This window comes from Apteryx mantelli, chromosome 7 (assembly GCF_036417845.1).
Source record: "Apteryx mantelli isolate bAptMan1 chromosome 7, bAptMan1.hap1, whole genome shotgun sequence".
Classification (NCBI taxonomy): domain Eukaryota; kingdom Metazoa; phylum Chordata; class Aves; order Apterygiformes; family Apterygidae; genus Apteryx; species Apteryx mantelli.
The window spans coordinates 25,137,417-25,159,913 of NC_089984.1; the positions used below are offsets into that span (position 1 = coordinate 25,137,417).

General features: G+C 39.9%; 2 protein-coding genes across 3 annotated transcripts; both read right to left on the reverse strand.

Annotated features, from left to right (window-relative positions):
- Window positions 1-229: 229 nt before the first annotated feature.
- On the reverse strand, window positions 230-1,610 carry CH25H (cholesterol 25-hydroxylase). The gene has a single exon (XM_013946644.2). It carries the CDS (start codon window positions 1,588-1,590, stop codon window positions 766-768), a length of 825 nt encoding a protein of 274 aa, XP_013802098.1. The 5' UTR covers window positions 1,591-1,610; the 3' UTR covers window positions 230-765.
- Window positions 1,611-1,642: 32 nt separating this feature from the next.
- Window positions 1,643-22,286, reverse strand: LIPA (lipase A, lysosomal acid type). Of its 2 annotated transcripts, none has more exons than XM_067300042.1 (9): window positions 22,057-22,286; window positions 20,223-20,343; window positions 16,396-16,594; window positions 15,926-16,035; window positions 15,114-15,250; window positions 13,465-13,611; window positions 11,778-11,849; window positions 10,569-10,640; window positions 1,643-1,722 (listed from the first exon to the last, which is right to left on the reverse strand). In XM_067300042.1, exons 1-9 carry the CDS (start codon window positions 22,186-22,188, stop codon window positions 1,702-1,704), a joined length of 1,011 nt encoding a protein of 336 aa, XP_067156143.1. In that variant the 5' UTR covers window positions 22,189-22,286; the 3' UTR covers window positions 1,643-1,701. The 2 variants fall into 2 exon arrangements, with proteins under 2 accessions (XP_067156143.1, XP_067156142.1); XM_067300041.1 differs by lacking the exon at window positions 1,643-1,722 and adding an exon at window positions 7,788-9,736.
- Window positions 22,287-22,497: the final 211 nt, after the last annotated feature.

Here is a 22,497-nt window from a genome sequence, read left to right on the forward strand (position 1 = left end):
TTCATTGTTCTGTTTCTAAAAGACTGAGAACGATTAAAAGTATCACCTTATTCTGGAGAAAAATGCAAATTGTTCACTTCTGAAACGATATGACAATATTTTAATGAGGAAACCCCTACCTCTGAAACTGAAGTAAACTACAACCTATGCAAAAGGAATCATACCTGTTCATAATATGAATGGAGGAACAAATATAATGAAACAGAACATAAGTTTAAAGGAATGACCAGATTTATTTCCTATTAAAAATAGTACATCAAGATTTAAAATATAAATATCAAAATTATTGCACAATCAACAAACTAGCTTTGGTAGCATTTTTTAACATCTGTGTGCAATAATATGCAATGGCAGATTAAACTCCACAAAATCCATGATGTGTACCTGTTCTGGTTACATCATAAATCATCCTACAACAGCAAGATAATTTTTCCTGTGCATGTATAGAACATCATACAGTAGTAATACAATATATGCTTTATGAAAGCTTGAAAGAAGGAAAGAAGAGAGAATGTCTCTTAATGCTTCCCTTATAACTTTGACTCAAACAAATTTAAGCAACAGATATTCACTATCCCATTTGCAGTCATTCAACATAGGCAGTTCCAAGTATACATACAGACACACATATATTAACAGGTTTTGTTATAAATAGCTATGGCTTTCACAGGTAGCTTCAAATACACAATCTTCTGTATGTCTTTGAAAAATTAACGTCCTAGTTTAGTTTATCAAAAAAAAGAGTTCATCCGCAGGCAAATGTCCTTAATGAGAATGCAACTCTGTGAATGTCCCAAAGAGTCTGTCCCAGTGGGTGAAGTATGGAGCATAGTTTGATTTGAATTTCAGATGATGGAGATCATGATGTGGAGCTCCTCCATACAAACCAAAAGGCACGAGTCGATGAGTTGACCACGGAAGGTCATATCCTGAATGGTCCTCCACTGACAACCAAATGTTTACAAGGAAGAAAATCATTTCTGTCAAAGGATGGCATCTGAGGAGCACTGGATTGATGGCAGCAAAAAATCCCAGTGAAAGCAATTCCCATACACTGGAGTACTGTGTAGTAAGAGCAAACGTTGATACATGCTTGTGATGCACCTTGTGAAAGGTCTTGTAGAGCCAAGGCACCCTGTGATGAAGCAAATGCCAAAGGAAATACTCAAAATCGAACAGAAGCAGGCAAATTCCTACTTCCAGCAGGACCTCAGGCAGCTCTGGAGCCACCACAGGTAGGTTCACTGGCCTCCAGTACCAGTGGAAAAATGTCACTGGGAAAATCAAAACAACATGATGATAGGCACTTTGAATAATGCAAGGCACCATCATTCCGAGAGTTGGATAGCTCTGTGGCTGGATTTTGTATTTTCTCAAGTTTGGTAGTCTAGTGCTTAAAAAGTCCAGTGCAATATAAGGAAGACAGAAAGTCATGTATGCTGTAAAAGAAAACAGCACTGGAAAATACGGTGACTTGATCAATGGCTCCTTTGCTGTGATGAAGTCCCAAAGGAACTGAAGGCACAACCTGTCCTGCTGTCCATCCATTCTGTATCCGAGCAGGACTCTGTTGGGCACACTGCAGTTCATGCTGCTTGCAGTCTGAGACGTCTGTAAGTCCTGCAAGCCTTTATCTAGCCTGCTCAAACGAAGACTCCGCCCAGTTAGAAATCCTCATTACTGAGCTTCCAATACGTAGCTTTAAAGAGGAAGTTCCCTTTCCTGTTATACAGAAGCAGTATAATGCATTACAATCTCACAAAAGAATTATCTCACTGGTGGAGTGCAAGGATTACAGCAGGCTTGAGTATTCACTTGAACTCTAGAGAAGACTTGGGTGATAGGAAATGTAAGTAGAAATGCAGAACTCTCTAACACTGGAATTCAGAGAAAGAGGGTAGGAACTTTTTCCATTCCACTTATTGCATACACTTGAAAAACTGCCACCTTTCACTGATTTTAAATTGTATCATCCTCTGTTATCCTTTTGCCTTTATATATAAGGAGACACAACCTAGCATTGATTTTTCTTATGACTCCTACCAATGATGTATGCGTAACTCAACTCCAGATCTGACCTTTGGATGTTTGGTGGGTAATGCATGTGTGCAAACACACATTTTCCTAATAGTTCCTCAGGTATACAACAGGTTAAGTTGAAACCTTAATGACATCTACACTATGCTTCCAGTCTGAATGTGGTGGCTACAATTTATCTCCATCCACTTCTGTGCTCATTTTCTCCTTTATTTTCCTGTATCAACTTGGCATGGCAAAACCCACCTGACTTTGGCTAGACACAAAATTGAGCCAATAATTATGGAAAAATAAAATATCCTCCAGCTACTGAGAGAGATACAAGGTCAAATCTCATTTCCTTTCCAAACAGATACTTAATGACAAGTACTATTGCATTATTATACTATTCAGTCCACAACTTAACAGCTCTTTGAGTGATAGGATAAGGGAATCATCCTTTATCCCAATCATGTAATTAGAAGGTCTGCTGGTTAGAACTGTGTCCTTTAAAGGATCTTCCTTTGACCAATAGCAAGCACAGAGCAGACAGTGGCTAGCAGGCTCAAGTCCCAGCATTTAAAATTTGCTAAAAGTATTTTAGGGGTAAAAGATGGAAGTTTTGGTTTAACCACTATGAGATTGCTTCTTTTGTGCTTTTTGAAGAAGACAGACAAAGCTTAGAATACTTCGGGAAACAGAGTTTGCCATCAACTTCCTATGAACTCACCTCTTTTGTAGGTACAGTATTTATTCTAACATTGGAAATGAGCTCAGCTTCCTGGATGACTTTATTAGCTTGTTCAGATCATTTTAGTTCTTTGCCTTTCAGAAAAGAAATCTGATGGAGGAAATGGGAGTCAGAATTTCATTGCTGCTTGATAGTTAAGAATGATGAATTACAATGACGTTTTTTGATCTATGCTCAGACTTCTCCTAATCCTGAAGTTTGTTTTCAGTCTCAACTATTTTCTTCTCAAGAGATTCTGCTCTTAATACAGATTTTGTTCCCTCCTTAGACTCTGAGGGGTTTATTGAAACAGTAACATTAATATGATCAGTACTATTATTCAGGCAAACAGAAGTTATTTTTAGAGACAACTATGGTATGGTCTTCAGAGACTCTACCTGTTGCATCTGTGTTTTAGAAATAGATTCACATTTTCTACTGATGTGAGACTGTTCTGTTCTGTTGAACTCAATGAATTTAGACTGTTAAATTTAGAAACTGAAGCCCAGTAAGATACACTGATTTAATGGCTGAGAGTGTATATCTAAGAGTTTCATTCAATCTTCTGACAGTATTTTATCCTGACCTCCATTTCACAATAATGACATGAGAGATGCATTTCTATTGCAATCACTGTCTGGGACAGAAAATTTTCTTGTGAGAGATGCTTTCTATTGATTTATGTAGATACAATCAGAAATTACATCTGCCACATGTGATATGTGATCCTCTATTTTATGAGAATTATGCAAGGATCGAATTTGTTCTATAACGCATTCCAAATCTGCCTGCAGGAAGATAGAGAGAAATTGCTCAACTGCCCTAAAGACACTCCTCCAACTAATCTCTAACAACTATGTGAATTCTCAAGAAGTTTTAGCACCAATGCTGCCTATAAACTAAAATGTAAAGAATGGGCATTTTGCCTGCAGATTAGGTCACAGAAAAATATTCTGAAGTCCTTTCAGGAAAAATCAGAGAATTTTGCAGTCTTATTGCTACTATATCCTGAAACATGAAGTCCAAGCAAGTGAAGCACTGCAAACAGAGCTTACCTCAGTGACTGCCTGCAGCTCCAATCCAGACTGCACACAAGCAGAGCAGGCAGAGGTAGCCATGGTCATGCTGCACCCCATCTGCTGGCGCTCAGGAGGATGAACTCTGCTAGCAAGTTTTACCCCTGATGGGTCTTGACTCAGGCTCAGCAATGAGTATGCTCAAAAAACTAAATCCTCATGCATCAGAGATGGCAAATCCTCTTTAGGTCTTTATTCTCCAATAACTGATTTCAAGCTATTTGGCTTAGCCACTAAAAAGCACCTATCTCATATTTATACTGCTTCTCTAACTTGGATTTCTTTGTCAGTGCAAGATACAATGCAAAGAAAAGACAAAATACATGCAAATCCTATCTGTATATAATTCAGCAATATAACCCCAGCTTTTTTCACTTAACTTACAATGCTGCCAAACTTTCTCATGTGTTACAAGATTCTAAATGGGTCTCTAAAAATCAAGACTCTTGTTACGGCGTTTAGGTTGAAGGGCACATAGTTTGGAATGAGGCCCCGCAAAGGGTCTTAAATAGATTCCACATGAGCACAAGATGCAAGCACCGACCCCAAGCTACACTGTTAGGTACAAACTATAAGGTGAATAGGAAAACATTAAGAAGTGGGTAGGAAAATGAGGAAAAAGTAGCATGAGGGGAAACCAGGATCAATATGCTGAAAATAGTATCACAACAGCAGAGACAAATTATCTTTCTCTCTCCTCCTCTTCCTCTCTATGGTAGGATTATTGTCATAACAGGGATAGATCAGAAGACAGGTCTCAGCACACGCTGAACCTTCTACCAGAAAAAGGGTGCTGGGGAACAGGGTTGATAACCTAGGTAGGACAGTAACAGCAAAGCAAGATAGCTACTAGAGCAAAGGAAGAGACAGGTAGTCCCTTACCTCATTTTAAAACAAACTGTTAACCCTGCTGGAAAAAAGCAATCTGAGGTCTTTAAATACTAACTCACCTTATTCTAAGAGGCTGAGCGCAAGGAGACTATTCAGCAATAGTTCATGGCAGCTCTGTGAGGGTGAGGGTTTAAAAACTCTTTATGCTCTGCGTGTTCCCCTGCAGTGGCCTTTCTGCATGCAATAGCACCACCCAGTGCAGAAATGCATTGTCAACAGCTCTGCTCAGGACAATCATATTTCAAAACAGCTTTCCTAGACTTCATTTTAAGAACTCCTTTCAAAGTAAATGTTTGTTTTCTGTTAACGTTACAGTTATTAGGAAACATTTCTTCAATCTTGTCAAAATTTCGTGGGATAGCAAAATATGCACTACTTTGCAGTGGGACAACTTTCAGAAGTTGGTAGGCACAGGTCTATGTCACAGGCCTCATAGATAAACAGGCTGGGAGGGAAAGAGGGAGCTTTGCCTATTTACATCTTTTCAATGTCTACTCTCCTTATGTTTAGGTATACTGTGATTCAAGTCCTGGATTTGAATCTAGAGAAGGGACATGTGATTTCTCACATCCTAGGTAAGCAGCTAGAGCCCTTAAATATGCTGGGTACTTGAGGATAAAGAACACACATTCCTCTTCAGTTTTGGATGGAAAACTTTAGCCTAAACCAAAATGCTTTTCTTAACAGACCTAATATGCTTTCTTAAAAAAATTATTTTCATATCAACACTCCACCTCCCCAAACAAATTTCACTGAAAACCTCTCCAGACAGCAGGGAAAGAAAGCTTAAGTAAAGAGTTTCAAACGAATTCTTAACAACAGCTAGGGATGGAAAGCTGCCAGCAAAGCAAATTGTTAACTGTCAAGTTATATCTTAACACCAAGATCAGTTTTCAAAATAATAACAATCAAGGTAGGATCTTAAAATTTGTTCATTGTCCTTCACAATTCAGTAGCGTGAAACCGATTTGTAACCTCTAACACTACACATATTCATAATTTCGGGAGGTGTCAGAATGGGATATGGGCACTTTTCAGCTCAGTTTCCTCAGAAAATAAGACTTAGGCAATCATGCTACAGGTGTGGCTAATGTCCATGCAATCTTCTTAATCTTTTATTTCATTGATGTTTTCAATCAAATCTGATTGCAGGGTAACAATCTCAGAAGTATTATGTTCAAGTCAGTTATCTGAAAATAAGCCACTAGAGAAGAGAAGCCATATGAGGTATGGGCAATGCTGCAGCATGAGTTTGCATCTCATAAGACATCAAAGAAGGGGAGAAGACATTATGAATCCTTCAGTTACAGGAGAATCTTCCATTTGGACCATGTTTTACTACATACCAGAAAATCTGTTCCTCCATCAAAGAGGAAGAATGCCATTTATAATCTCTCCTGTGACTAAGGTATTCATATTTCTTTTTTTGTATGGTACATTCACCATAATCTAAAGAGTGATTTATAGCAAACTGGTCTATTTTGTTTCCAAGCTAACAGGACTATTTCTCTTACATGGACCTGTGAAATAGGTGTTGTTTTACTACCATTTCCTACGCTGAGGCACTTCTATGTTGTCTGAGTTGATGTGTAACCCTCTGCCAGTGTATTACTAGATACAGAATCACTAAAGACTGTGAAAGTGCTTTGCACTGGGCTAGTACATCATCCAGTACAGTACACACCACTAATGTACACTCATCCAACCATCGTCAGGGCCTGTGTGTGGCAGGCCTTCTGCATGAGAAGAACAGTCTGAATTTTTTTGCAGATGATTTTACAAAAAAAAAAAAAAAAAAAACCTGTTCAGGTTTCGATCGCAACATGGACATAAACACATGTCCATTTGCATGCATAGGCCCTTGTATGCCCATCTGTGTTGCAGACCTATGAGTGTCCAGGACTGTGCATACGCTTCAGATGCACACAGGTCTGCGAGCCTCATAACCCATCAGCTGCACAGGGACTACTTTCTCCTGCTTTCTAGCATAGCTTGATCACATCACAGTGAGCCTAAGTCAGGAAAATGATGAGCCTGTCAGAAAAAGATGTCCTATGCCCTCTCTTTGTTATGCTAGTAGGCTTTGATGTTATCCCAACCTGATGTTTTGGCCAATCCTCAACATCACTATGACACAAAGGTGGTGGTACAGCAGGCACTAAATAGGTAAGATCTGCTTTGAAAAGCATATCATTCATCACTATTCATTTGTATTTAGAACAGGCTTCTTGCTCTTCCCCTCCAGGTTCACACGTCTCATTTCACACATTTCTATCCACTGATGCCTTTGCAAGTTTGTCACACACTGCTTGCAACTCCAGCAGGCTAGGGACAGCATAGTAGTTATTCCCATACCCATCCCTGTTCCAGCAAAGCAGAAAAGCTCCATAATGGCTTTTGTGAAAAATTTTCCTGTTCTGACTTTATTTCCAGTCATGCAGGGGGTCATCAGCCGATAAAGCTGACAACAAATAAGATTTTAAACATCCTGCTATCTTGACTACACATCTCCTAGTGTATCCACAATGTACGGAAAGGTACAGCCTGAGCATATTTATTATCAAAGATGACAAAGGTGAAAAGCTGAGTTACTGAAGTACCTGGGTGATCACGTCAAGTGTACCAAGGCAAAGATTAGTTCCTTGCCCTACAATGTGGTTAAATGCTATTTATGAGATTACCGGACAGTCAGTTAAGCAATCCAATTACACAAGGTTTAAGAATGTGATACAAGAAACTTTCCACCATGTCAGTGATTTGAAAGGAACTCTTTACCTGGAGGCTTAGAAAACACCTCAGTCCTGTGAGCGGTTATTCACAATTAATACCTTACTATGTCTCAGAAAAGTCTCAGAAAGTCACCTGAAACAACATGAATGGCCTTTTATGTTTACGCAAAGCCTCTTTCACAACAGAAATAAAATGGAATTTTACTAGGCTACTTTATTTTGTATTGTACTTGTTGTATGGATGAATAGCTGTGAAAAACAGACTCAGTTCTCTGGATTCTGTCCCCAAAATTCACATGCATTCATGAAAAAGCATGAAGTAAAACAGAACACATCACTCCAAACTCCAAGCAGGACTTCCAAATTTATTGAAAATATCTCAAGCATAATAAACATTACGCATGTGGCTCTTGCTGTATCACATACTGTCACAACCGCCATTTTAGCCACTTTGGATTCCTACAGAGACTTCCTTTCAGCACAGCAATATGAAGCAAGTTCAGCTGCTACAAATATAAAGCAAACTTAAAAGTCCTACTAGGAATTACAACTGAAAGAACGACTTTTTCCTTAAATGAAACCTAAGGACTCCCTGAGTCTGGATTAGGAGTAAAAAAAACAACCTTAATTTATGGCTTATGCATTTTTTTGCAATTTGTTTACAAAAAAAAAAATCTCTGTCTCAGTTAAAAATGCGCTATTTGCCATGCCATGCAGGAAAGACTGTTCATCCTGTTAGAATTATGGGCAGAGATCTGGGTTAGCTCCAGCTACGGCACAGAAATTATTACTCAGACTAAGACAACTCACTCTGGAGATTCTTCATACCATCTACACTAGGCTTGTAACTTGGGTGCAACTCAGAGGAGCCCAAGTCCTCCACCTGGTCACTGGACAGAGCAAGGCACCTATGCAAGGCACAGTGAGAGCTCCAAAGTCAGATCCCTGAAGCAGAGATGAATCCTCTTCCCCCATTAAGTGGGGGGCTTAGCCCCATTTTAAAATGGAAAATGAGACAAATACTGCCAGGCTTTACCAAGGTGTTTGGGGGTTCCTGTATACAATGGTGGCAAGCACCACATAAGCAGCTAAAAAGTAAACAGATGTTCAAAGCAGCAGCTGATTAAGGGGAAAGTCCATACAAATGAAGCTATTTGAGTCACAGAATAACTGCTTTGGTCCCTCCCTGGCCAGTAGGATACTGGGGGGGATCTTGTTTTCTAGTGATCATTTTACCAGTGCAAACAAAACACCAGTATGTTACATTATTCTCTTTGAAACTCATAACCTATTGACAGAGCTATCAAAAAGTGGTATTTCTTTTAACCGTTTGGCTTGTCCCAGGAATCTGCAAGGGCAAATGACAATCCTTATCCATAGCTGGTATGTGAAACATGAATGGCTTCAGGGACGCCACTGAAATCAAGAAAAATGCAGTAATGAATCAGTCCCAAAATAGGAGATTTCAACTGACAGTGGTGATATTGTCTGACTTCATGACAGTTCTTCTGGGCAACATTCAAAAAGAAAGTCATCTGATGTAGCTAGCTTGTAAGAGATGGCTAAAATAACAAAACAGAAAAAAGTTGCTAAGTGCTTTTTAAAGTACCAGCACCAAATGGGATCACTGCAGTACAAGGAGTACCTCTAACACGTACTCAAGAAATGACAATATACTGAGAAATGACAGTGCTTTATGCACAGCAAAATACTAATTGTTTGAATTTTCAAGCACTTGAGGTGCTGAGTGGACTAACTTGTCTTTTAGACATGTCACTAAATCCATATGCATATGAAGTACTCCCTCTGTACAAAGTCAAACTGGTGTTCTCTAAGCATTATGCCACTATGTGCAAAATCAGCAGGAAACAATGAGGATTTCTGCAGGAGAGCTCAATAATACTGAGAAAACCAAACCAAATGTGAATCCAATTCAGTAGTCATTGCTGGCATTTTAAAAATGCATCATAAATAAACAATGTAGCATCATTGCCAAAAAAGCACAAGCTCCAGAAAGATGAATTTCTGACGGACTAACTCTCGTGAAATATCAATCAGGTTTAGAGATATTTCCTCATCAAGTTCATCATTTCATTATACATGCGGTAAGGTGCATCAAGACCCCAGATGAAATCCAAATGTTCCCATTCTGGAATGTTTTTGTGGTAAACCAAGTTTGTGATCTGAGTGAGCAGCATGGCAATATCCTTTGGGTCTGCCAGCCAGTCCTGTCCACCAGTCCACACAGCAGTTGGCACAGTCATCTCTTTTATTTTGTAGAAAGGGGGGGTAGACTGAGGGGGGGGGGAAATGGAAAAAAAAATACAGACATTAGAAAGAACAAGTCTTCAGCATAGTATTAAACTGCAGGGAAATACACTAGGAACTGTGAGAGGAATGTGTCAGATTATCATTTTCTCTCTTTTGCTCTTGGGCAGACAGAGATGGAGATAGAGTACTAACTTTCAAAAGAGGATGGAGCTCATAGAGTTCAGCAACATTATAGCATGTATAACAGGAAATATGTGGTTTGGGGAAGTTACAAGACAGATGGGTAAGGCTAGAGTGTGGTGGGAAGTCTGGGAGAGCATATCTCATTCAAATATTTCCAAGCCCTAACCAAGTATTAAAAGTGATTGTTACTCTGAGAGTAAGGTATTGCAAACTTTCCCCATCACTAAATTGACAAGGGGCAAAATATTTTTAATACTGTACACAGCAATTTAGAAACAAACATGGGTGGAGATTAAACAGGCTGAAGATAAGCACTATACATGAACTGACGGTCAGTTCCTTCTTGTGAGAAGTGCAGTGGGATCTAATGATCTAAGCATGCAGGACACTAAATCTTATCAAAAGAATCACCCCCAAGAAAGTGTGCAGGCACAACTGTGTGTCTGTCCAAGCATGGACTCCATACTGACTTAGTATCACCTCACAACTCTCTAGTCCTGTCTTTTTTCCGTAGAAAGCAGCAGATCCTCAGTCTGGTTACTGGACCACACAGGTGGCTCTTTAACATGCAGCACAATCACATCACAGTCTAAGGCAGCATCAAGACAACTGCCCAAACCACTTTTTTTTGTGCCTCTCTGGAATTGTAACACATCTGTAAAAGATCTCTACCTGGTTGTAGTGAGCCATATTTGCAGCCTTGCTTCCCCAGTCATAAGCTTTGAGTTCCCCAGATCGCACAGTCTAGAAACAAACAAATATTCACACATACAAAGAGGAATTGCAACGCTTCTATCAAACATTTTCAATAGAGAAAGTAGGATTAATATTTACCTACACAGTGAAACAAAGGCAACTGACACAGGAAACTGAGACACCAGTATTAACTAGGACAAGTGTCATTGCCTTGCTCAGTGTCACAGGCGTGGGAAATATTAACACTCAATAGGCTCACGCTTTGCCCCTTAAGATTCCACACACTTTCACAGCAAAATAGGAAAGATCAAGAAAAACAGTTTAGTGTATCCAAAGCCAGGATGTGGCAACTCCATGCTTACTTCAGAAATATTTATGTAGCTGTCTAAATATATATAAACATAGCAATAAAGCTTTCTTATAAAGTCTACTCTGTATCATTTACCACCTATTGTTTTTCAGAAACAGCAGTCTATGTAACGGGGATCTGAAAAAAAAAATTAAAAAAAAAGGTCTTCACAAATTTCCTTCCAGACAACACTTAAGCAGCTATGTACCGCAAAACACTCCAAGCCCACATGCCTTCTGAATGGACTGTCAAGCCCAGCTGCAAGATCACAAGTAGCACTGACCACTGCTTCCATGATAAATGTCTTCTCTCATTTGTTGGTGAATAGCTATGCCTGCTGAGCAAGCATCAGGCACAATAGCATCACAGGCATGAAACTGTGCAATGAGGTGAAGTGCAAAATACACTAATAAAATATATAATGAAATCAAACAGAATGATACAGAACAGAAAAACGGCTGCTTTTCACTGGCTAAAATATAGCTTGTAATCAAAACAAGGTTTGTTGAAGGGGGAGCAAACACTTGTCATAGCATCTCTCTGAGTTACTTTTCCTGCTTGTATTTCCTGCTTGTATTGTTTGTTGGCCTGAAATACTTAAAATTAGCATGGCTTTGAAAGAAATATAGCACACAGGGGATGGGGGGGAAGGAAGGGGAAAAGGAGCTGGCATCAGAGTCATTATCATAAAAGTAGCTGCCATTCTGACAAATTCATCTGGGCTATACTATATATATATTCTGATATTTTATTCTCATTCCATTTAAATATCAGAAGATACCAGTATTCTACAAACAAGTTAAAGCCATGGACATCTGAGATTCCAAAAACTCTACCTGGCTCCAGTGGATCATGTTTTGTACAGATGTGCCTGCAGGACAGTGTGTTGAATACACATCCACTCGGCTCTGCAACGAGATAATTATCATGGTTTATTCCACACAGTGCAACAGTTAGACCCACTATTGCTTTCTGAACAACTAACAGAAAATTGTCCATTCCTCTTAAAACTGTTCTAACAAAAAGTTAACTGAAGCCATATATACAGAAGAGGTAAGATGTTCTGCAGTTAATGGTAAGTAATCCCAAAGCATCTGAACATTTGGCTGATTTAACTTAAACTAGAATATGGGATTATTTTTTTGAGGTACATCTTTAAAGCAAGAGTATGACCACAAACTGTCTCTTTCTTTCTTTCTGTTTTTACTTAAAATGAGGTGTGAATGTAAGCCTTCCCTGGTGTACTGTGAGTCCAAAGATAAAGTACTGTTAATATGAATTCAACTCTTGGTAATAAGAGTTACTAGAAGCAGAAATGGAACCCATTTAATTTCTTTTCCCCAGATGAGCAGAATGCAAAAATGTAAAGCACAGAAAATGAAAACTAAAACTACATGAAGAAATAAAGTATATACATGTGTGTATATACATGTGTATAGGCACACACAAACACAAAAAATAATTTAACACAAAAAAAATTTACAGCTGAACTTTAAACATGATAATGATATCCTTTAAGCACTATATACTTAAAGCCACTTTTCAAAAGTGCTAACATTGTAAGAATTGGGAGTACATTAACTAATATTTAGATGCACCTCCTCAGAAACCTAGACTTATTCTACAACTACACTAGTAGCTGCCAGCTCAAAGTGATTCAAAACTTCATATGCCTTGAGTTAAAAAGTACATAACATCCAGGGGAAATATAATTTAAATCCTGGCAGAAAAAAATTACTATTCACCACTAAAACCATGAAAACTGTATGCACTGGGCAAGAAATAAGGCAAAACCCAGTGCTTTCACCTTGATGTAAAATATACAAAGTGTGCTCTTTGGCAGACAGAATGATGAAAAAAAATAATGCTGATTCCATTCTACTCCAATAAAATAAAACCTTCTCAGAGTTCATCCATCTGTGGGGTATACTAACAGCAGCTTCTACCGATTTCTGAGAGTTAAGAAACACTTCAAGAAGCATTATGAAAAAAAGTGTTCTCAAGCCAATTGCTGTTAATTAGATTTAGAAAACAAAAATCCTATGAATTACCACTCTGGAACTAGGACCATAGTTGAAGGCATCAGCAGAGGCAGAGATTGGCCCCAGAAAAAATAACTGCACATGTCCACTAAGAAATCAGAAAAAATATCAACAGTTCTCTTAATAGTGGTGGAAACCAGTATCATTACTGCTCTCTTCTTTGCAAAAGGACTGAAATACTTGCTCCATCACCCATGGATATTAATGCACTTTTCTTATCCATTTCTCCAACAGATCTAGGAGAATTTATTTTAACTTTCCAGTATCTTTTTAAAAGGTTAATTCTATCCATTTCAACTGGACAGCTTTGAAGTTGAATTCCCATCAACACCAAAGAAAGATATACATCCAAACTCAGTACAGCGAAGAACCTTTTTCTTTTTTTTTTAATGCATGTAAAGAGCAAGCAGTTCAGTGGTACACAGTCAATAGTGTGTTAGAGTTCACAGTAAGTTAACTGCTCAAAGTCATCAAAACATACCATATTCAGATTTCTCTCGTTAAAACCACATAGAAGAAAGAATATGTTGCCACAAAGGTCATCGAGAATTCTGTGGGTGCAAACATGGGTAGCAAGCCACTTCAGCAAAGAATTCTGAGGAAAGAATTGTTTCTTTCCTAACATATCCTACAAAATAACAAACACAAGGAACAAACATGTAATTTTATAAGATGATTTGGTTTTAGTTTTTATACTACAGCATTCTTAAGATAACTATTTCCATTTGCGCTAACGACAGGTAAGTTGTATGAAAATGATCTATCCTCTTATCAACCTTGTTTACAGTCCAATGGGAAGGTCAAAATTAGTGCTTCTGCTACAAATGATGCAGTCAATTACCCCCACAAAAATTATATAGAAACAGAGAGTCATTCAAGAATTTCAAACCTAACCTCAAATTCCAACTGATTTTAAACTCAGTATTTCACAGGACTACTGCACAGATTCTTGTCATTAGAATTGTTTAAGGCTAAAATATTTTAAGCTGCATCTGCTAATAAGTGGCTTTTGTACTTGCAACTTCCTCTCTTCTAACCACATAGGAAAACAAGTCACATGAGCTGCAGTGGCCACTTCCTCTTGCTGTTTTTAAAACCTCCAAGGATTTCAAAATGGCCCACTGAGCACTTAAGAAGTGACACAACCCTTTAAGGATATGCCTGACCCATGGGTTTGTGGCTGTCATGTACTCCTACACTCAGGTTTTTTTGCAAGTCACCATGACAATCAAGTTCCCTAGCACAACATGAACATCTGCACTGCTGTAAAACAGAACATCTTACATGAGGGCACCAATCAACAACTATCCTGATTAGACAAGTTCATTACATGAGGAATAGGAGATGACAATTGTTAGCATCACTTTTACGCTAATTGCCTCTGGAGAAGGAAACTAGTAATGCATGCACGCGCACGCACACACACACACATGCATTAAATTTGTACAAGGTACATTAGAAAAGGGTTTATCTCACAGAATGAATAGCTCTGTGTGGGAATCTCCATGGGAGGTGCAAAGAAATAGGATGGTTAGAAATGACACACAGTGGGGTTTTCACAATGTCTGACTTTGGGCACCTACTGCAGCCTGCCAGTCTGCCTACATTCCCTTTCTTCTTAACAGAGAATGGTAAACTCCTCCAGAGGATGATTCACAGCACCTAAATAAAGCTGCTGCTCTTAACCATCCTCTGAAGGATCCTGGATCCTCTTCCAATACTAAGTGGTTAATTGTGAAACAAATACGTTAAAGTTCATGGAAATTCAGATACATTCTATATAAAGATAAAGCTATCATATGACTCTCCTAAAACAGACCAGCTATTTAATTAAACCTGGAATTTCTGTAGCTACATTCTAGACACACATAAGTCAGTAAAGATAATTTTATTCTGTTATATTGTACTTGCAAATACTATTCTAAACATATAAACTGTCATGTTAGACAGTAGTAAAGCCGGAGCAGCCACTGTTGACTTCCATAGCATTATTACAGAAAAACTGCCCTAGTAATCTTGTGGAATACATTAATCTCTAATCCACAACTATTAACATTCTTTGCTATACTGCTTTCAACCAGAAAGGGACGCTCTTCATTTGGCTTAGAATATTTATACTGAAATACAAACCTTGAGTAGCAGGTCAGGAAACATTCCCAATTTTACCAGAGGGCTAGTGGCAAACTTGACTGTAGCTACAGGTGCCAAGGCAAAGAACATTTTGATTTTCTTAGCCAGGCTTGGTAAAGTTGAAAAAGCAATGAAAGCTGTAAATAATACGAAAATAATTAACAAGTCTCACTGACACAAGTTAGATCAGAATTTTAGCTGGCTCTGAATGTGCAAAATCTAAAGTCTGTTAAGTGTGCAAAGGTATGTTTAGATTATTACCAGTCTAGAAATAGTACTGTACTGATTTAGTTTGATTGTTGTCTTTAGCATCAGTTTAGGTATTTTAAATTAATCTAGCTACTAGAGAACACAAATTAAACTCGGCACATCAGAAGGATTTGTTTTCTTTTGAAAAACAGGTTCCAATAACATACTAACTAACCTAACACACAGTTCTTTCTGTCTATAAGTCTAAAAGCACCTGAGTCAGGCCATGCATATAGCAAAATATTCCAGAAAGGGAAATCTTTATTCCACATACTTCTGATGATTCTAGATCTCATTATGTATAGCTCAAAATATTTCCTTGAACAGAAACTGTACTGGTGGCTACCTGTGAATTTAATTTATTATTTTCACAGGTTCCCACTTTAAATAAGCACATAAAGGTTAATTCTTTTCTTTTTAATGTTAATGAATATTCCCAGAAACAGCTAAAAAGCAGAAGCAGTATATTACTGAAGCCTTATTTTTTCATCATTAAACCAGATATGTGAAATTGATATCAAGTCAAACACAGCATGTTCTAATGAATGCATTTCTTCACATACCCGTTGTAGTGCCTTGTGAATGGCCAACGTAAAATACTTGTTCCTGGCCAGTTTTCTTCAAAATAAAGTCCACAAAGGCTGGAATGTCATACTTAGCCATTTCATCAAAGCTACAAAGCAAAGATAAGAAGTTGGCTGTATAAGTAAAATTATCAGTGTGGAACAGCTACATAGAGCTTTACTGCACTGCAGATTAGTTGTCTGGGCATAAAAAAAAGCTTCCTTTAGATGAAGCAGAATGCTCTGGTGATTGAATCTTCACAAAAAAACTGCCAAAAGCAGTGAGAGTTCTGCATCTGTGAAGGCCACTCCCGTTACTGCTACATATGTGACAGTCCATGTTACCAGAAAAAATGTTATACATTCACAGTGTGACTGAACTGAGATGATAGGCAAAGAAGGGAAGAGGAGCCTGCTCACAAGCAGCATTAAGCGTGTATTTCTTTAGTTTCCCTACCAAAAGAGGCTACCTGAAAACCCAGAATTCTTCTTGCTTCACTGTGAAGTGTATGTGTTTCCTGGACCAGGTGTTCCCTCTGCTGTTTCCCAGCCATACATCATAGCCAGCATCTGCCAGCATAAAGCCAAGGCTGTTGTAATCCAAGTTTGTGATCCAGTTACTGCCATCTGCAAGCAAACCATGCTGCAGAAACACAGCAGGCTTTGGACCTGAAAAATAAGGACAATACCAAATTAGGATGCTGAACTGTGGAAATGCAACATCTCTGCAACTGGTACTGATATTATCGCTATCCAACTCCCTTCCATGACTAAAACTCTGCCAGAGTCTGAACAGCAATATGGATAGCCAACAAGGGAATCAATGTTTCAAAGCCCTTTCTCCCCATAACTTAAGTAGTTGAGAAGAGCCAAGATCAGGACATGCATGAAGTTTAGAAGCCTCTCCCCAAATTCTCCCACTCCTAAAAGGAAAATTATGAATTTATGTGGAATACAAATAAAAAACCCCTGAAGATTCCTGCTCCTAAACAAAGAAATTAAAATAACATATAATCCTTTGGGAGAAACATGGACTTCAGAAAACCCAAAGACCTGTCTCTGGATCTTGCAATAGCAAAAGTGATATTTTTTTCTGCTTTAATAACTGGAATTTGATACGTGGTGATGTTAACTCAGTGCTAGAGATTAGTCAGGAATTCACCTCTTTCAATGACACATCATTCTACTACAATACTGAACTCCCACAACACTTTCTCCATGGATAATTTGGATTTAGATCTTTCAGCAGAAACAGCCAAATCACAAATATCTCTGTTGCCACACCCTACATTCCAGGTCATGTCCATAGACATTTGCTGTGGATTCCAAAACCCAAATTATAAATATTCCTCCTTCCTAGCAACCTTTGTATCTGCAATGAGGAATCTTTTTAGTGACTGCTTTTCCCATTTTGTTAAAAAAACAAACAAACAAACAAACAAAAAACCCGTGGTGCATGGTTCCTGCAATCAGAGCAAATTCCTGGGAAAGCCAAACCAGCACTGGAGCTAGTATAGTTCACCACCACTTTTTATTCTGCTGTTCTTATCATACTTCATCGTTTTATTAACAGCATGCAGGATTTTCACAACTAACATTAAATTTGTTTTCAACGATGTTCATTTTTAGTTTTGATGCTTCCCTCCCCCTTTAACTCAACTCAGATTCACCAACTTCTGTTTTTTGAAAAACTCTCCCCTCAGGCTGCTACTCCCATGTTTCATAAAATAGGAAGGATAAAAAGTGTTTAACTATTTTAATGCTTTAATTTCATCCACTGATTAGCCACCGATTTCTGCCAGTTCCTTTTTCACTTATAAAGCAATCAGCAGATCTACACATGAAATGCACAGTCATATGACAAACTGACATGGACAATGATAATTTTGTAGAACCTTTGTTCCTAAAATCCCCAAAGGGAGAACAAGGGAAGGAGAATCTTAAACTATTCTTTCCCATATAGAATATTTTTTTCTAATCACCTCCCCCCTCCCAAATTCTAAATGCAAAACACTCTTCAAAATTTAAATAACTCCCATTCTTACCATCATCACCCCTTTCCGTATTACAGCTGCAACTTCTTTCAGTAACACAAGTTTATTAATTTATAACTGTAAGGGGCATAAATAAGCTTACTGAAAACAATTAAGTAGCAGAACCACATTTTAGGACTGCAAGTTCTCACAGCTGACAAAAACAAAGAAGTTGAAGAAGATATTATTTCCATACCCTATTTAACCATGCTATGCAGGGTTTTTTTTAGATTTTTAGTTAACACTAAAATTGAAAGTCACTGATGTTTTGGTTTTAAGCTCTCCAGACATTTTGCCACATTTTTTTTTAGCTGTGGAACCATAGGGGATTTTTTTTTTTTTCGCAAAACATCATGTGATACATAACTCCAATGGATCCTATTCACATTAAGTAAGTATTTCACAAGAAGAATTATGGCATACATATGCCAGGTCAGCAGTAACACATCATTAGTATCTTCTGAGAAAAGATACCAGGTCTATAAAAACTTTAGATCAACATGAACTTTGAAATGTTCATTCTTCTTCTAGGAGATCATACTTCCTCAAACGTGCTTAGTAATCCTTGTTTTTTTAAATTAAGGTACTTTGCAAAACATGAACTTGGGGTCGAGGGTGTGGCAAGGGGAATGTGGAGAATTCCCACAGGTCAGGAAACTTCTGTTTGCTTATGTCATAGATGAAAGAGCCAACAAAAAAATCAACACCTGCAAAGGCAGTCTGTCTTTTCCCTGGGGACCATCCTGAATTTTTAAGTACCGACACCTGTATGGTTTGACTGGCATCATCCATGCACTGATGTCCACACATCTACCCTGTGAGTGACAATGGTTAGGGCAAACATCCTAACCCGTATAATACCAACAGTTAAGGTCAGGAAGATTCTTGTTTGGCCTCCGGTAGCTAGAAGGTCTTTTCTCATAGGTCTTGTTCATACCCCAGGCTGCAGGACAATCACTCTTTCCTTATGTGAGCTGCATATTTATACCCCTCACTGCAAGTTTTTTAAGTTCAAAAGGTAGCCCATAGGATATGTACAGTTTCCATGCAAATGGACAGCTTTTGTATGTGTGTATTTGTTTGTAGAATCCTTTGTAAAGGATTGTGACATAACTGATGTCTGCCAAATTCAGTGATTGTTGTTCAGATACACAAATGCCATTTCTGTATGCAGAGTAAGAGCATAGCAAGTTAAAGGTTTGTGTCTCTCTTCTTCCAGACGCATTTTTTGTCTCATTTTTAAAGCATCCCATCATTCAGTCCTTGCAAAAACCTTTGCCCATATCTCTCCCTATCACTTAGTCTCAGCTTCCGCTACCCTTTTCCTTCTTCTTCCCATGACTCACCACCCAAACACCCCCTGCATCCCTTCCCACAGTTTTCATAGTAATTCTTACAGCTTGCAACAGTTCTGATGGCATATGCCAGTGCTCTTCCCCAACCCCCTCTATCAAATCACATCCAAAAAATAACATGGTGTGGGCTGACTGTTGTCAACAACCTGTCAGGCATCCTAATTTGCAATGTATTTTAAAATGTGTTGTACTCAGCATGTCCAGAAGGGATATTACTCTTATTATAATGTTTATCTATTTAAGTACCTGTGTATAATATAACATCACAGCAGTATGCAGTATTGCTCTAGCTTGTAATTTACTGCAAAGGCAGCTTCAAAAAGGTTAAAATTAACAAATTAATTCTTATCTCATGCAGAAATCAGACTGTAATCATTTTGTGAATGTTCTGCTGGGATCTTTTGTGGTTTAGTTATATTTCATCAAAAGAAAAATATGAACTGCCTCTACTTCTGAAAATGGTCAGGGAATTTTAATAAAATTCTTTTTATAAAAAGGTATTTTTTAAAATGTGGTTTGAAACAACACAACAGCAATATAATCACTTATCAAAATATTTTATTACTTGCGGGAAAAACAAAACAAATCTCACCCAGTGTTTTCTCTTTACTAGAAAATTCTGACATTCAGCCCCTCAAAAGTCAAACAACAACAAAGAGTTTGCATTAATGTCACAAAATACAAATGTCAAGAAAATACGGGTTTCTAAATTCTTCTCTCTTCCTTTACTTAAGTCACTCTACATACGTCTAATCTATTTTAGCTATAATATTCATCATTAAAACATTCTAACTGCACAGGTCATACAGGCTTTAATCTTTCTCTGGGTTATTATAGGAGCAAAGGTTTTGTAAATCAAAGCAATCATTTTCACAACTTTCCTTTTTTCCTAGCAAAAATTTATCTTACCTTTGTTCCTCTCATAACTTTTTCTTCCATAAGGAATTCTGTTAACGGAAAGGATATATCCATCTTCTGTTGTCACTTCATACTCCTCACTAGGGTATCCCCTGAAGGTAATAATTTGACTCTGAAGAAAGAAAAGAAACTGCCTTGGAGACAGACTGTCACCCTCCTTAATTTGTTAACATTCGTAAGGTACTCTGGGACCCTTGCACCGAAGGTGATGTAAAACTAAAGCATGCGGTATGAATGTGCCATACCACTCTGCTCTTCTACATAGACAAGTTTTCTTCTGAGACTCATCCTAACACAGAGTCAGGACCTATCCAGAGCACAACCCCAATTTAGCAGTTGAGGAGGACTCCCTACCCTGCCCTCATCCACTGTCACCGTAGTGAGACACTTACAGTGAGAAGGGAGATCAGAGCATTGAAAAGGAGTCTGGGAAAAGGAGATCACGCTAACAGGGCAAAGGACTGAGACACAGAAGTGGCAGATAAAAACCGAAAACAATGCCTTCTCTCAAGAAAAGCAGTATTTTCCAGCAACAAACAAGTTATCACACCAAAAGCCATCAGTGCCGCAGTGGCGTGTGGAGGGAAAAGAAGGAAGAGTTCATCTCTTTTCTGAAGGGAAAGACTTTAAGAACATTTCAGATTTGGATATGAACTTCATGCCTAATTCTGTTACACAGGGAACACGCCCACATTTAGGCACACGCTGAAGCGAACCACAGACACAACTCTGAAAGACCGCAGTCACATGCTTCACATGTGCGAGCGGCTGACAGTACCACCTCAACTTGTGGGTTCAAGTGCCATTTCTTACTCCCCTCTCTCCTAAAACCTTGCTTCTGTTGCATAGCTTTAAGCAAGTTTGCTGACAAACTATACAAGAAAATAATAATAATAAAAACAAACCACACACTTTCTTAATACTATGATTTCATTAGCAGTTTTCTCTCTCATCACTTACATCTCATCCTTTTTGTTATTTTCATTTGTTGCACCAGGCCCAAACTCCTTAAGGATAGAGAACTTGCTATTTAATTGTTTTTATGACACCAACTCCACTTTGAGAAAATGTAAAAAATGCAACAAATCTATTCTTAGGCTTTAGGACAAGGAAGAGAAATGCTCTGGGTAGAGAATTTAAGTAGAGCATGCTATTTCTTTTAAACATATCTTTAGTCATCTACAGTGACATTAATCCCAAGATGATTTTAAGACTAAACTCCAGTAGCTTTAGACTAAATGACTAGTTTCAATACACGAGATGAGATTTAGATGACATTAAGGACTCGACCATTTCTTTTCATACGGACTGTAAACGCTTCTGGGTCGAAATAGCTCTTCACACACGGTGAGAAGCGGCACAGTTTAGGTGGGGGAGAGGGAAGAGTGACCGACACAAGTTGCCGGCGGTACACACTTACTGCAGCTGGCTCTTGCGGCAGAAGGAGGGGGAAAACCAGAGGGTGAAGCCAAAGGGGGGAGGCAGCTGCGGGGAAGTGTCTGAGAGGAGAGGGCTGCTCGCAGGTGCGCGCTCGCCACGCGCGGACCGCGGCAGGGACACGCGGGGGAGACGCCGGGAGCCGGGGCAAAGCAGCGGAGGCAGGAGAGCGGCAGGACGCGGCACGGGCGCCCGCCGGCTGGGGGCCGGGGCCTTCGCCGCCGGCTCGGGCAGGGGCAGCGCGGGGGACGCGGGCGGGCGGCCGGGCCGAGAAGCGGCCCGCTGAGCGCGGTGCCCTGTGCCCGGCGCGGGCGCCGTGACGGCTTAACGGTCAGGCGCGAGGCGCGCCCGCGCACAGCGGCTCCCCCCGCCGTCACGCGTGACTTACGATGTTCATATTCGTCTCGGGATCCACACTCCGCCTCCCTCTGCCCACGGCGCCCGAGCTGGCGGCGCTCTGCAGCAGCAGCAGCAGCGCGGCGGCCGCCGCCGCCAGGCCCCGCATCCTCGCCCTGCACATAGAGGCTCCCGCGGCGCGGCCCGATACGGCCCGGCCCGGCGCGGCCCGGCCGCTTTTGAGCCGCCGCCGCCTCCGGCACCGCGTGACCTGCGCGCAGGGCCGCCGCGGGCCGCCGGCGGCGCGGAGGAGGGCGCTGGGCCGGCGGCGCCCCCGGGCCACGCGGCGCGGCCTATCGGCGGCGCGGCGGCAGGGGCGGCCCCGGGCCGCGGGGCGGGAGCCCGCGCGGGGGCGGCGGCGCCTCCCGCCGCTGCGTGACGGGCCCGCGCCGCGCTGCCCGCCGCTGCCGGCGCGGGCGCGGCCCCGGCCGCC

Excerpts from the sequence above, each read along its gene's own strand:
- CH25H (XM_013946644.2), bottom strand. The coding sequence starts at position 1,590 with ATGAACTGCAGTGTGCCCAACAGAGTCCTGCTCGGATACAGAATGGAT.
- LIPA (XM_067300041.1), bottom strand. The coding sequence starts at position 22,188 with ATGTGCAGGGCGAGGATGCGGGGCCTGGCGGCGGCGGCCGCCGCGCTG. Across the intron at positions 16,036-16,395 it reads GAAGAATTCTGGGTTTTCAG|CTTTGATGAAATGGCTAAGT; the intron begins GTAGCCTCTTTT and ends TTTGCTTTGTAG. Across the intron at positions 15,251-15,925 it reads TTCACAAGGCACTACAACGG|CTTTCATTGCTTTTTCAACT; the intron begins GTATGTGAAGAA and ends TATTATTTACAG.